Below are 15,955 nucleotides of genomic sequence, written 5' to 3' on the forward strand. Positions count from 1 at the left end.
AAAAACGCGTTTTTTCACGCAAAATATTTTTTTTAAAAAAAATATTGATTGAAAATCTAGGGAAGACCGGTGGAAAACCAAAACGTTAGAAAAACCGAAAAACCCGTTTAAAAAGCCGAATACGCGTGCCGAAAAATAAAAAAATAAAATCCGGAGGGAGCGTCCAGAACGCGACACGTGGCGAATGGCTGAGAGCGCGCCAAGTGACGCTGATCGTTGCGAGGCTCCCGAAGGGGCGCTCGTTAACGAGTTGCTCTTTGTGTCATTGTTGCCGAGCTATTGGGCCAGGTTAGGCAGGGGGGAAACATGGGCCGGCCTGCTGCTGTGGTTGCTAGGTTGCGCCCACTGGCGCGGTTTAATAAATTACACTCAATGGGCTGACCCAGCAGGCAGTTTAATTAGGATAAGAGTTTTATTTATAAAGTGGCTGTAATAAACGCATACTAAATATACGGGGCATCAGACGAGATCTGAATTGGATGAGATTTTAGGTGAAGCCGGCCACACAGAAATATATTTTTTTTGCAAAAAACTTTCAATTTATTCATTTTCAATCGGGAGCGGCTACAGATCAATCGACTGACCCAGAAAAGTGGTCAGTCGATTGGTACAAAATGATGCAAAAGGAAACAGATGAAAACTGACTGAACCAGAATTAAGGTCAGTCGAAACGAGCCCAACAGGCAAACAACCAAACATACTGAAGAAAATTACGTTATCTGTTTCTGCCTTTTTTAAGCCCAAACGCAAAACCGGCCTGGACCCGCTAAGCAACCCACTCCACTCAAAACATAGCGATCCACCTAACGCTGAGATCACTAGGTCTTCTTCCATCCTCTTTCTTCCCCGACCTCTACCTCCCAGCCACGGACGGTGATGGTGACCTCAGTTTTTGCTGCATTCGTGTCACCTCTCTGTAGATCTTGTCCTAAAATTTCCTCCTTAGATTCTTCTCCGATCGCCCTTATTTCTACAACACCAGAACAATAAAAAATGGATGAGTGTTCATCGCATTCCCAAATCGCATATCTGTCTAAAGGAAAAGCAAAAAAGGAGAAAGAAGAAACCTGGAGAACAAGCTGCTTCTGGTAATTGCAAGGTAAATGATAATCTGACCACACACCCCCTTTTCCTTTAATTATTGGGTCCATATCCTGCTGTATCTCATGTGTTGGCCTGACAATATCATGAAACCACAACAGTAAGTTCACTGAAATAATCAGATGCATTATCATGTTTCATGAAGAAAGAACTTACTGGAATGTACTTGAAAAACAAACTGAACTTGCAAGGACATAAAGGAAAATTTGCACAGCTACATATAAAGCAACATTACATTTTGACCTAGGAACTAGAAGCAGTTTGAACTACAGTTTATGCAGAACACCTCCCAGATATCCGAAAGTACACAATTAGAATCATATTAAACTTGATGACACCCTGGCCTAGAACTTACTGGGACCAGATAGATTTATTTGTACAAAAGCAAATTCAAGCTAAAGGAATTACAGAATATATGAATCAATTCACAATTATAATTATACTAGCATGCATTCATCAATATCAACTATATATAATTCTAGTTCCTAAAAAGCTAAATCCTAAAATTCAAATACTGCAATTAAAAAGTTGCACATTCATGATAGTAAACTTGCATGCATTACACAGCTGGAAGATTTATGGTAGCATTGGTCATAATATATTTACAATGATATGAACAAAAGAAATCAACATATATGAAAATGCACAATACCTCACTGCATTCACAACAATAAAAATTACTAGAATGAATTGATGAATAACAACTGTAAAAAATAGTACAGAAAATTATGTTTCACAAATTCAAATAACTACAATAAAAAATTGCATCTTCAACATACTGAACTTGCATATTACAATAGCAAGATTCATTTTAGGATTGATAAGTGCAAACCAAATCAAACTACATGTAATATAGAATACCCAACTGTATTCACAACCAAAACTATACTTGAATGAAATTGATCAATAACAACTGGATAAAAAGTACAGGAAATACCTAATTCAATTGAACTTCACACTACCTCACTGTACAATTAAAAATTTGCATGAACATCAAACTAAACTTGCACGCATTTTACAACAGCAAGATAGATAGATAGATATCTAGAAAAGGATTTCAACCTACATGAATTACAGAGTACCTAACTCAATTCACAAATGAAACTATAATAGCTTGGATTCACCAATATAAAACTGAAACCAAGATCCTAAAACCCAAGTTCTATATTTCAAAGACCGCAATTAAAAAATTACATGTTCATCATACTAAACTTGCACAGAATTCACAAAAGCAAAAGATTCAAATTAGCCTTGAAGTTAAATATAGGTACATTGATAAGAACTGTAAAAAAGACTACAAATAAAAAATTGTATCTACATCATACTAAACTTGCACACAATTTACAAATAGCATCTTTCATCTAAGCGAATGAAATCAAACTACATGAAATGCATAGTACAACACAGTAATGACAACCATAACTAATCTTGAATGAATTGATCAATAGTGAATTTTAAAAAATAGTACAGCTATAACTACAGCAAACACATAATTCAAAAATTCAAAAAAATAACATAAAAAATTTGCATGTTCATGATACTAAGCTTGCACACATTTTACAACAGCAACATAACTATTTAATAGAGAACAAAGATAAATATGTGCAAAGTATTTCAACCTACGCAAAATTTCAACTGTACTAACATGCAATCATCAATATCAACTGGAACCTAGTTCATAAAACCTAATTCGTACAATTCAAAGACTGTTATTAAAAAGTTGCATGTTCATGATACTAAACTTGTGCACAGTTCACAATAGCAACTTTCATATAAACCTTCATGATATATACAAAAAAAATCAAAGATTAAAATGCAGACTACCTCACTGTATGAGACATGAAAACATGCACACAGCGATACTTGCATGAGTTGATCATAGCACACAGGGACAACATGAAAAGGTACATAGGTTTCATATCAGCAATCAAGGAAAGCAATACCTAAGTAAACACATACACACATACTGATAAATAAAAAGAAGAGATAAATACAAGAAAATATAAAGACAACTCACCATCATTCTGAAGCAATCCTCGTCTACGACAACATCGAAAACTTCAGGGACTTCATCCGCTCGCAGAAATGGTACGCAAGGAGCACCTGGGCAACGACAAACAGGGCAAACCATGCCTACACAATAAAAAAGAAACACATGGTAAATAAAAGGATTTTTTATGTAATTACCCAACGGGGCATAAAACAAGTTGAGCAACCTACATTAACTATAAAAATATAAAAGCTTACAATCTAATTATATCTCAAAGAAATGAATTCCTAATGTAGATGGGTAACTTAGAAGAAGATAAATTACATAAAGAACCTCCATAATCTTGACTAAATCTGAACAAATTGCATCTCTATGTAACTAAACTTGCACAAATACCCCAAAAAAGCAAAAGTGTATCAACACCATGGACATATACCAAAAATTCAATACACCTAAAAACATCAACTGGACTCAATAGTGAACAGGCACACACTTAATATAACATAAAACATAAAAAACTGACTATCAAACATAAAACAGGCATAAAGTAAGTAGAATCAAACCTAAAAGGTTTATTAGAAAGCAGATGACCTAGAATCTGCATCAGAATAACAATATGCACAAAATTGATTTAATCTTTAGAGACATACAAGACTCACTGAATCAACCTGTTCAAACCCTAAAACCAAACAGTAAAAAAATCACTGCATATCAAACACAAAAAAACAAGAAAATCCTACCCAAAACCAATATTGAAGCAAATCTGTACGCTACTAAACCCAATAGAATCAATTGCTAGAACCAAAAACAAAACCCTCAAACACAAATCTCACCTCTGCAACAGATAACACACACGAGTTGAATTAAAATATGAACATCAAAGCCTAAGTAAAGCATAAAAAACAAAAAAACTAACAGGACTCCTCTAACTAGTACAAGAAACAATACAATAATAAGATTCAATAAGGAATAATACCTGAAAAAGAGGAGATGGAGCAACGGCAATCCGTCAGCAACAAAACTCCCCCGATTGGTAAATCCCGCAAACACCATAGTGAACCATAGAGAAGCACCTTAGTAAGCACATACAAGAGAAAATGAGCAGATCTAGCAGAAACAAAAATCAAAAGAAGAAGTATTCGCAGAGGGAGCAGATCTAGCAGAAACAAAAATCATAAGAAGAAGTATTCGCAGAGGGAGCAGATCTAGCAAGAAACTCCACGAACCCTAAGCTTGGGGAAGAAGAGGAGAAGACAGAGACCTAGAGAGACTGAGGCGGAGAGGGGGAGGGGGAAGTGACTGACAGAAACCAAGGAAGAAGGGGATAAGACGAGAAGAACAGCGACGGTCTGCGTTCCATCAAAACGGGCCGACTGCTTAATGGGCGCGCATAGAACGGGCGCCCCGTGAGGAGCACGAGCCCAGCAGAAATCGATTTGACTGACCCAAGGTTAGTCGATACTACTTGGCCCAAATCTAAAACGGGAATAAACTGAAACAACACGCATCTTATAGCACCATCCAACGGACAGGAAAACGACTGACGCAAAAGTGAAAACTCAGCTGACTGAAAAGTAGCTAAATTGTTTTCAATCATGTCATTACAGCGAACATAAAAAATAATAAAAATTATGTTTAGATTTATAGACCACCTATCACCTAGGGATGATTACAAGCGTTGAAGCAAGCCGAAAGCGCGTCGCCATCATCGCCCCTCTCTCACTGGAGTCGGGCACAACTTGTTGTAATAAACAGTCGGGTAGTCGCCGTGCTAAGGCCATATAGGACCAACACACCAGAACAACAACCCCCGCTGTTGAAGAGAAGCTTAGATCAAAAGGATCTAACATGAAGACACATGAACAAAGACGAACAAAGACCAGATCCGAGCAGATCGACCAAAGACAGCCACCGACTGAAAATTCCGTGAGGCCTGGCAGAGACATGCCTCCACACGCCCTCCGATGATAGACACACCACCGGGACGGGGTTAGGCGGGGAGAACCTTATTCCATCTTCAAGAAGCCACCACCTTTTCGTCTTCCTGAGCACGACACAAACCCTAACAAAACTTGAAGAAACGCCTAAAAATGGAGCCCTCACACCAGCAAGAGTCGGGATCCACCGCACACCTGTGGCCCGAAAGCCACAGGAGACGTGGCAGATCAGCGGCGTCGTCGTTGGGAGGCAAAAACTCTAGCCGCTTTTCCTTGGAGGAGGGACAAAAGGAGGGGAACGCTCGCTGAAAGACCCACACAGAAATATCAACCCATCTGGAGAAGGTTTATATTTTTTGGCAATTAAAGTGCAGCAATAAAAGAATTGTGGTACGAACTAGGGGTAGATGCTAGGGTTGTGCTAAAATATTTGAATAATTTGTGGGCTCACAAATATATGAAAATTTCACGTGCATAGTTTGAGATTCTATCTCCGTGTTCAAGATCAATAAGCAACATGGTGTCATAAAAACCTAATAAAAATAATTGGTAAAATAAATTAGTTTTGGGTGTTTGACATTTTTGTCATGCATTTGAGAATATTGCATAGTGGTGCGATGGTATGATGACATTATTTTTTGTGCGGAAGAAAGGGCTGTTACATCGACAATTCATAGGCGTGGACGGGCTCGCCTGCTCACTGAATCGTGAGGCGTTGCTTCACTTCGGGATGCTGGACGCATCAGTTTTTCAGGGCGTGTACGGCGGTTTATATTTAATGCGTACTGTGGACGGAAGAGACGGTATGTGGCGACGGCCGTCGCAGAGCTAGTGACGGCGTTTTGGTTCTGTGTTTGGCTCGCATGGTCGTTGGTGCTGATCACATCTAGATCTGCGAAACAAAAGCATGTACTAGCATGGCACACAAGTGGCAGAATCTTCCAAATGACTTGCTAGACCGGGGAAAGTATCTAATGCTCCCAGACTTGGGGTGCTCCCGGTGCTTTAAATGTCCGAAAAACATTTTTAAAATGTTTAAAAAATTCTGAAAAAAATGCAGCACATTGACGGAACATCGATGTCTCTTGTCACAAAATTTTAAATCAAAATTCAAAACATTGCTCGAGATACAAAAATGACAAATTTTTGTACATAACATAAGTTGGGCTTTAGTTTTGGCCCATTATCATATCGATGTCAAATTTGTCATTTTTGTATCTCGAGCAATGTTTCCAATTTTGATTTGAATTTTTGTGACAAGAAACATCAATGTTCTGTCAATGTGCTGCATTTTTTTCAGAATTTTTTGAACATTTTAAAAAATGTTTTTCACATCGGAGCACCGGGAGCACCCTAGGCCTGGGAGCACTAGATACTTTCCCTGCTAGACCGGACCTATGTTATGTATGAAGACCAACATGGAATAATGTTTTTCCCAAACCTCTTTGCTTTTTCTGAAAATAAATTAAAAAACCTTGATCCTTACAAGGCGTTGTTTTCTACAAAATCCGTATATGCCTGGCTAGACGTGAATCAAATTTGTTTTTCGCAACATGATTGTGGGGGCGGCAACTAGAATGAGTTCAACTTTTAAATAAACTATGAACATGAGCCATGACGAAATGACCAATTTTAATGTTTGATGAACTAAGAGCATCTACAGGGGCGGTCACCAAATCCAGCCCCTCAATTCCTGTCATCCACATCTCTCATATCTGGTATCGGAGGTGGACGTTTGATCTATGGAGACATCTACACCGCATTTGTTTTTTTAGTAATTCAACAAAAAAATCAAAAAATCTGAAAATATTTTCGAAATAAACTTGACCTTCCATTGTACTCGTAAGAAAAATTTCACAAAAAGAAAATCCCCTTTGACTTGTTTTAAAAAATACAATTTTTTTTATCAAAATAGTGTGAATAGTGACCTATGATAGCAAATAATCTTGTCCTTTTCGCAGTCGATGTTGGTTTTTTTTTCTGTGAAAATTTATATACTAGTGGAAAAGTAAGCCAAATTTATTCTAAAAATAGTTCTTACCTATTTTGACTTCTTGTTTAATTATTAAAAAATAATCCTCATATATGGTGTATCTACAACCAAAAACCAAAATATATTTCCGATCTGGTACCCTATATCCATGCTAAAACATGCAACACGAATAAAAGTACGTCAATCATCAAAGGGACATAGAAATGCACACTCCAACCACCGAAAATCACCAACGGGTCTCCAAATGGTCACCAAAGTTCACATATCCACATAGACGATGGCCAATTTTAAACTATATTACTTGAAACGAGAAATTAAAGACCGAGACGCACCAGTTCCTCACCGGCTCTTTGCCCTTCCGGTCACGGTGCTGCTCTGGCTGTCGATGTATGCATCAGTCGCCCAAGGGTCATTGTCGTTGGAGCTTGATCCGTCTTCGTTGTTGTCCGACAGGTCCATGTACACCCCGACTAGCCTCTGGAGCAAGCGCTCCTGCTCCTCAGGATGCCTCCTCGCCTTCGCTGGTAGTCTTTTGCCGGAGCTGCCGCACATCTGACTCGGTCATTATCAAGGAGCGGCCGAGGACAGACGCAATGAGCGCGTCCTCGGGACCAATTGGCGCGCGCGATAACCCGGCGCCTTGCCAACGTGTCGCTCGCCACCAACCTCTTCCTCATGTGTTGCCGCTCACGCAGTGTGATCCGTGCCTTTAACTCGGGTGTCCTCGACCGACCCGACACCGGCAAGGGCATGTTTGTTTTGTATGTAAACACTAGAAATTCTTTTTTTTGCGAGAAAAACACTAGAAATTCAGACTAAGACATATGGAAGATTGGAAAATTCAGGGGGCTACTAACAGAAAAAAAAACTCTACAAGTACAATTCATAAAAAAGGCAAACGAATAAAATTAATGCATGAATTATATATGTAAAATATTAAAAAAAAAGAAAAATTCACCCATGGGTATTGTCAGCTTTCTGCAAGTCATATTTGACATGTGCGTACTTTTTTCTAAGCCGGCCCTGAAGGATCTCGATTTATTAAAAAAGGAGATATTTGCCTGGTTAATTAACAAAAAGTCGAGCAAAAACCGCCACAATACGCCCGCGAAAACAGGGCACATTTGGCCGACCTAGCAACCCACACAAGAACGCACACACGTTGTAAGGAAACATCGTCGTAGAGGTTGCCATCATCATCACTCCTTCACGACCTAACGTAGCCCTCACCCTAGACAAGCGCCAGCCATACCCACCGTCGACCCCACATATATCCCCTTCGACGAACCCTAGACCTCAGTCTGTCCAGTCCACTCCAATTTATCCGTCCACTCCTCTTCCCAATCTGATCCACGACGGATTACCGCAGTAGTGCCGGCTTCGGCGGCGATGAGAGTGGCATCGATGTCTTCGCTCTTCACATTGCATTGCGCCGCTCCCGGCTAGATCAGGGCGACAGCAGCTCGCGAAGCGACGTGTTGCCCCCCTCGCACGACGTTGCAATGCGAGAGACGTTGCCAGGCCCTCCCGTCCGGCGCTCAACACCAGCATGCCCGCACCGCTCCAATATAGGTACGCCCCCCCCCCCCACACACACTTCTCATCCACCTCCGGAGGGCGTCCACAAGCACCATTGGGTGCTCGTGCCCTCACAGGTGTCAGGCCGATCGAGGACACCCGAGTTGGAGGCGCGGACCGCACTGCGTGAGCGTCAACACATGAGGAAGAGGTTGGTGGCGGGCGACACGTTGGCGAGGCACCGGGCTATCGCGCGTGTCGGTCGGTCCCAAGGACGCGCTCATTGCGTCTGTCCTCGGTCGCTCCTTGATAATGGCAGAGTCAGATGCGCGGCAGCTCGCGCAGAAGACTGCCAGCGAAGGCAAAGGCGAGGAGGCATCCCAAGGAGCAGGAGCGCTTGCTCCGGAGGCTAGTTGGGGTGCACATGGACCTGTCGGACGACGACAAAGATGGATCAAGGCCCAACGACGATGACCCTTCGGCGGCTGATGCATACACCAACGGCTAGAGCAGCACCGCGACCGGAAGGGCAAAGAGCCGGTGAGGAAGTGGTGCGTCCCAAAGTGAAGCAACACCTCACGATTCAGTGAGCGGACGAGCCCGTCCACGCCCATGTATTTTCGGTCCAGAAGGACCATCTTTCTTTGCAATATGCTCCTACAGTATAGCATCATACTACTGCACGAACTATACCAGTAACTGCATACAAAACTGTGTTAGCAACATAGCTTTAATATAGTATTACAGTATATGGTAGTTACAATTCCCAACTATTCTCTCCGTCCAAAAATAAGTGTCTTAAGCTTAGTACAACTTTGTGCTAAAGTTAGTACAAAATTGAGACACTTATTTTAGGACGGAAGGAGTATTAAATAAGACACAAAGGAGTGCAAAAGAAGGCACTTCTTCCGAATAACATAAGCATCCAACAATGGTTGCAAAAACTGAACCAAAACACTGCTATACTCCATATATGATCACAAAACCGAATAAAGCATCGGGACTGGATGGGTTTTCAGCTGAATTCTATAAGAAATGTTGGCATATTATTAAGGATGATCTTATGCATGCCTATGTTTCATGATTTCTTTAGCGGTCATCTTGAACTGTTTCATCTTAACTTTGGCCTGATTACTGAAGGAAATATGCCCTAGAGGCAATAATAAAGTTGTTATTTATATTTCCTTATATCATGCTAGAATTGTATTAACCGGAAACTTATTACATGTGTGAATACATAGACAAACATAGTGTCACTAGTTTGCCTCTACTTGACTAGCTCGTTGAATTAATGATGGTTATGTTTCCTGACGATAGACATGAGTTGTCATTTGATTAACAGGATCACATTATTAGAGAATGATGTGATTGACTTGACCCATCTGTTAGCTTAGCATGAGGATCATTTAGTTTGTTGCTATTGCTTTCTCCATAACTATACATGTTCCTATGACTATGAGATCCTGCAACTCCCAAATACCGGAGAAACACTTGTGTGCTACCAAACGTCACAACGTAAAAGGGTGATTATAAAGGTGATCTACAGGTGTCTCCGATGGTGTTTGTTGAGTTGGCATGTATCAAGATTAGAATTTGTCACTCTGATTGTCGGAGAGGTATCTCTAGGCCCTCTCGGTAATGTACATCACTATAAGCCTTGCAAGCAATGTAGCTAATGAGTTAGTTACGGGATGTAGAATTACGAAACAAGTAAGAGACTTGGCGGTAACGAGATTGAACTAGGTATTGAGATACCGACGATTGAATCTCGGGCAAGTAACATACCGATGACAAAGGGAACAACGTATATCGTTATGCGGTTTGACCGATAAAGATCTTCGTAGAATATGTAGGAACCAATATGAGCATCCAGGTTCCGATATTGGTTATTGACTGGAGACATGTCTCGATCATGTCTACATAGTTCTCGAACCCGTAGGGTCCGCATGCTTAACGTTCGGTGATGGTCGGTATTATGAGTTTATGTGTTTTGATGTACCAAAGGTAGTTCGGAGTCCCGGATTTGATCAAGGACATGACGAGGAGTCTCGAAATGGTCGAGACGTAAAGATCGATATATTGGAAGCCTATGTTTGGACATCTGAATGGTTCCGGGTGAAATCGAGAGTATACCGGAGCACCGGGAGGTTACCGGAACCCCCCGGGATGTATATGGGCCTTATTGGGCCTTAGTGGAAGAGAGGGAAAAGAAGCAAAGGAGGGGGCGCCCCCCCCAAGCCCACTCCGAATTGGGAGCCCCCCCTTTCCTTCCTTCTTCCTCCTCCTTCCTTCTCTCCTAGAACCAACAAAGGGAAGGGGGGAATCCTACTCCCGGTGGGAGTAGGACTCCCTTGGGGCACACCTAGAGAGGCCGGCCCCCTCCCCCTCCTCCACTCCTTTATATACGGGGGAGGGGGCACCCCATGGACACACAAGTTGATCATTGATCTTTAGCCGTGTGCGGTGCCCCCCTCCACCATAATCCACCTCGGTAATATCATAGCGGTGCTTAGGCGAAGCCTTGTTCCGCTAGAAAAATCATCACCACCATCATGTCGTGCCGACGAAGCTCTCCTTCGAAGCTCTATTGGATCGTGAGTTCGCGGGACGTCACCAAACCGAACGTGTGTAGATCGCGGAGGTGTCGTACCTTCGGTGCTAGATCGGTCGATCGTGAAGACGTATGACTACATCAACCGCGTTGTCATAACGCTTCCGCTTATGGTCTACGAGGGTACGTAGACGATACTCTTCCCTCTCGTTGATATGCATTACCATGATCTTGCGTGCGCATAGGAATTTTTTTGAAATTACTGCGTTCCCCAACAGTGGCATCCGAGCCAGGTTTATGCGTAGATGTTATATGCACGAGTAGAACACAAAGGAGTTGTGGGCGTGTGTATATACATATTGATTGCCATCACTAGTTGATTCTTAATTCAGCGGCATTGTTGGATGAAGCGGCCCAGACCGACATTATGCGTACGCTTACGCGAGACTGGTTCTACCGACGTGCTTCGCACACAGGTGGCTAGTGGGTGTCTGTTTCTCCAGCTTTAGTTGAATCGGATTCAATGAATAGGGTTCTTTTTGAAGATCAAAAATCAATCACTATACCGTGTTGTGGTTTTTGATGCGTAGGTAAGAACGGTTCTTGCTCAGCCCGTAGCAGCCACATAAAACTTGCAACAACAAAGTAGAGGACGTCTAACTTGTTTTTGCAGGGCATATTGTGATGTGATATGGTCAAGACATGATGCTAAATTTTATTGTATGAGATGATCATGTTTTGTAACGCAGTTATCGGCAACTGGCAGGAGCCATATGGTTGTCGCTTTATTGTATGAAAGGCAATCACCATGCAATTGCTTTACTTTATCACTAAGCGGTAACGATAGTTGTAAAAGCAATAGTTGGCGAGACGACGACGATGCTTCGATGGAGATCAAGGTGTCAAGCCGATGATGATGGTGATCATGACAGTGCTTTGGAGATGGAGATCAAAGGCACAAGATGATGATGGCAATATCATATCACTTATATTGATTGCATGTGATGTTTATCCTTTATGCATCTTATTTTGCTTAATTCGGCGGTAGCATTATAAGATGATCTCTCACTAAATTTCAAGGTATAAGTGTTCGCCCTGAGTATGCACCGTTGCCACAGTTCATCATGCCGAGACACCACGTGATGATCGGGTGTGATAAGCTCTACGTTCACATACAACGCGTGCAAGCCAGTTTTGCACACGCGGAATACTCGGGTTAAACTTGACGAGCCTAGCATATGGAGATATGGCCTCGGAACACTGGATACCGAAAGGTCGAGCGTGAATCATATAGTAGACATGATCAAGATAGTGATGTTCACCATTGAAAACTACTCCATCTCACGTGATGATCGGACATGGTTTAGTTGATATGGATCACGTGATCACTTAGATGATTAAAGAGATGTCTATCTAAGTGGGAGTTCTTAAGTAATTTGATTAATTGAACTTTAAATTATCATGAACTTAGTACCTGATAGTATTTTGCATGTCTATGTTGATGTAGATAGATGGCCCGTGCTGTTGTTTCGTTGAATTTTAATGCGTTCCTAGACAATGCTAAGTTGAAAGATGATGGTAGCAACTACACGGACTGGGTCCGTAACTTGAGGATTATATATCCTCATTGCTGCACAGAAGAATTACGTCCTGGAAGTACCGCTAGGTGACAAACCTGCTGCAGGAGCAACGCCAGATGTTGTGAACACCTGGCAGAGCACAGCTGATGACTAATTGATAGTTCAGTGTGCCATGCTTTACGGCTTAGAACCGGGACTTCAACGATGTTTTGAACATCATGGAGCATATGAGATGTTCCAGGAGTTGAAGTTAATATTTCAAGCAAATGCCTGGATTGAGAGATATGAAGTCTCCAATAAGTTCTATAGGTGCAAGATGGAGGAGAATGTAGGAGATATGCCCTAGAGGCAGTAATAACAGTTATTTTGTATCTCCGAGTTTGTAATGAAGGTTTATGTTCCATGCTATAAATGCAATGATTCTCGAGTCTACAAATAAAACGAGGCTTGGAGGGAAACTCATGTGCACGTGTGGGATAATAAACGGTAAAGTGTATTCCTAGTCAAGCCTCTATGACTGGCTCAAGTATTGCATGATGATCCTGTTTTCCTGATCATGGGCATGGCTATGCCGGCAATTTTGAGGGCACAATTGTTAGTAGAACACATGTGTTGAATCGACCCAATATGATGTTATGCTATGAGATACTTTCGTCACAAGTTAATGGTTAATAACACAGGGAAGTTAATGTTTGCATAATTCCTTAGACCATGAGAGTATCGAGTTTCTCTGTACTTTCTTCGTGAACTTTGGGGTTTGTTAAACGTCATCCGTAACTGGGTGGCTATTACGGCGGCTTATGGGTTCATGTAAAAGTATGGAAAGTAATGAGATAGCTCAAGATTGGGATTTGCTCCCTCGATGATGGAGAGATATACAAGGGCCCTCTCGGTGTAACGGTATCCATCATCGTCTGGCCAGATACCTTCTGATTTGATCACTGGGATGTCGGAACACGGAAACGAGGAAAGAGAACAAAACCGGTAACGAGGTAACTTGCATGGTGGACAAAATGTTGGCCCGCGGGAATGCAATAAATCTCACCTCGGGTATTTGTGACATATCGCGAAGCATCAGGAATAGCTCACAACAACTGGAGGTTCACTCGAATATTTCATTCGTGTGGGTATAGGGGTCAATATGGGTATCCCGGGCTCCGATGTTGATCATTGATCGGAAGGGGTTCCAGGTCATGTCTATACTTCACCAAACCTATAGGGTCACACGCTTAAGGGTCATCTATCTACTGTATACTAGACAGGGAGTCTGAGAGAAAGTCATCGGAAAAGTTTGAGACAACGGAAGAGTTCCGGAGAGATAACACCGAAAGAGTTTCGGTAAAACGGAAAAGTTGTTTCAGAATATATTATTAGGTTAAAATGGTTTCGGCACTCGCCTAGAAATTCTTAGAGGGCCCCAGAATTGGTCTGGGAACTTTTGGGAATTTTCAGAGAGAAAAAACCGAAAATGTTCCGGAGCTGCCGTAACCGCCGTTGTTGCTTTTCGCTGATAAAAATCACCACACCGGAAATGTTTCGGATCATGCCCAGAATAATTTTAGAGGGTGCCAGAAATGTTCTAGGACCTTCCGGAATTTTTCAGAAAAAATGTTTCGCGGAAAACATCTTGTCTCAGCACGAGGGGACAAGATCCCACGAATCAGGGGTTACATGTTTGGTGGCTTTTTGTCTAGGGAGCACCCATGTTTCTAGGAGACATGTTGGTGGCTTGTTGCCCCCCCCCATGGGAGGGGTCAAGGTTGTGGCTGGCCAAGGGGGTGCCTCCATGGTGTCCCCTTGGTGCCCCACTTGAGTTACCATTTCACCCTTCATGTGGGACATGTAGCATGGGTGTTTTGGTATTTCCTCCACCACCCCACCCCTTGCCTTGGCCTATAAAAGGAGGAGAAGGGGCTGCCATTATCATCATCCCTTGCTCTCATACACATGACATGCATTATCTGGCTTCTTCTCTCCCTCCCATGAAAAGAGTTTCGTAGAGTCGTAAGGCTGTCTGGGTTCCGGCAGGAACTAGTTCTGGACGGCGAAGCCCTGCCGGATAGCTGACACCGTATGTGTGCAACCCCGTAGAGAGGTCTTAGTTTCGGTCTTTTGCTCGAGGGGCTGTTTGAGTGTCCTCCCGAAGGGCTGTCCGAGTCTCCGTTCGAGTTTTGAGGGTCCTCCCGAAGGGCTGTCCGCGACATCGTCCGGGGGACTGCCCGACCGGCTCCCGAAGGCCTGTCCGGCGAGGGAGTACATCCTCGCGGTTGGGAGGTTGTAAATCCTAGCTGCGGGGATCTGCACCAATGATCTCCACCGACTCTTCTCCCGTTGCGCTTTGAGTCGGTACGGAACAGATCAAACCTTGTATGCAGTCTCCATAGTGGTCCTGGGCGTGCTCGCTATACCGAACTTTTTTGTTTTCTGTCGCATTCCCCAACAGTGGCATCAAGAGCCGTGCTATGCATAAATGCAGGTTACGATCTAGAATACATGGAGATGTATGGGTATTGCTGTAACGCCCCGGTAGTTAAGCTACAGTAACCCTCCGGAAATGATGCCACATCACCTCGGTTAGTGTTGATAATCTCACGTTAGTTCAAAACCGGTTCGAATTCAAACTCAAAATCAAGCAAACAATAAAAGTTTTTAAATATTAAAACTAAAAATGTTCGGAGTGACCCAAATAATGCATAGGTAATTATGGTAAAGAAACCACACTTTTATAAAATGGTTAAGTAAACTAAAATGAGTAAAACAGTAGCTAAAACAATTAAATAAATGCCTTTTTCTTTTATAAAATATTAAACTATTTAGTTCAGGGGTAAAACTTTTTAAGACAGTAGTTGGAATTGTAACTCCATTTTAGGTGTGGGCTTTATTTTTGTAAAACTATAAAGTATTAAATAAATAAAAACAAACAGAAAAGACAAGGGGGGAAAAATAAAACAGAAATAAAAAGAAACCCCCCAGGCTAGCTGGGCCTCGGCCCAGCCAGTGGCCTGCCAGGCCGGCCCACTCCCTCCCCTGGCCTATAAACCCCTAGGGGCACCGAACCCTAGCACTCTACCCATCTCTCCCCTCGCTCCCCTCCTGGCGCCGCCACCCTCCCACGACCGCACAAACCCCCCCACCCCCCGATCCCCTTGCCCCTCCTCTGCCCGATCCCTTCTGGATCCAGGGCCTCGCCCTCGACGCCGATCGCTGCCTGCGGCGCTCCGTCGCCCCTCGCCGTCACCGGCGTCACTCGATGCCCTGGCGCCCCGTCCTCCACCTCGACCCCCG

At 42.8% G+C, this 15,955-nt stretch overlaps 1 protein-coding gene across 1 annotated transcript in view; it reads right to left on the reverse strand.

Annotated features, from left to right (window-relative positions):
* Positions 1-1,067: 1,067 nt before the first annotated feature.
* Positions 1,068-15,955, reverse strand: part of LOC123094363 (uncharacterized) — a 16,220-nt gene continuing 1,332 nt past the window's right edge. Inside the window, exons 2-6 of the mRNA XM_044516659.1 lie at positions 5,224-5,333; positions 4,318-4,531; positions 4,068-4,164; positions 3,119-3,234; positions 1,068-1,176 (exon numbers count right to left, since the gene is read on the reverse strand). Coding sequence (XP_044372594.1) covers positions 1,165-1,176; positions 3,119-3,234; positions 4,068-4,164; positions 4,318-4,531; positions 5,224-5,333 — 549 coding nt within the window. The 3' untranslated portion in view covers positions 1,068-1,164. The remainder of the gene's footprint in view (positions 1,177-3,118; positions 3,235-4,067; positions 4,165-4,317; positions 4,532-5,223; positions 5,334-15,955) is intronic.

Source organism: Triticum aestivum, chromosome 1A, assembly GCF_018294505.1.
Source record: "Triticum aestivum cultivar Chinese Spring chromosome 1A, IWGSC CS RefSeq v2.1, whole genome shotgun sequence".
NCBI lineage: Eukaryota > Viridiplantae > Streptophyta > Magnoliopsida > Poales > Poaceae > Triticum > Triticum aestivum.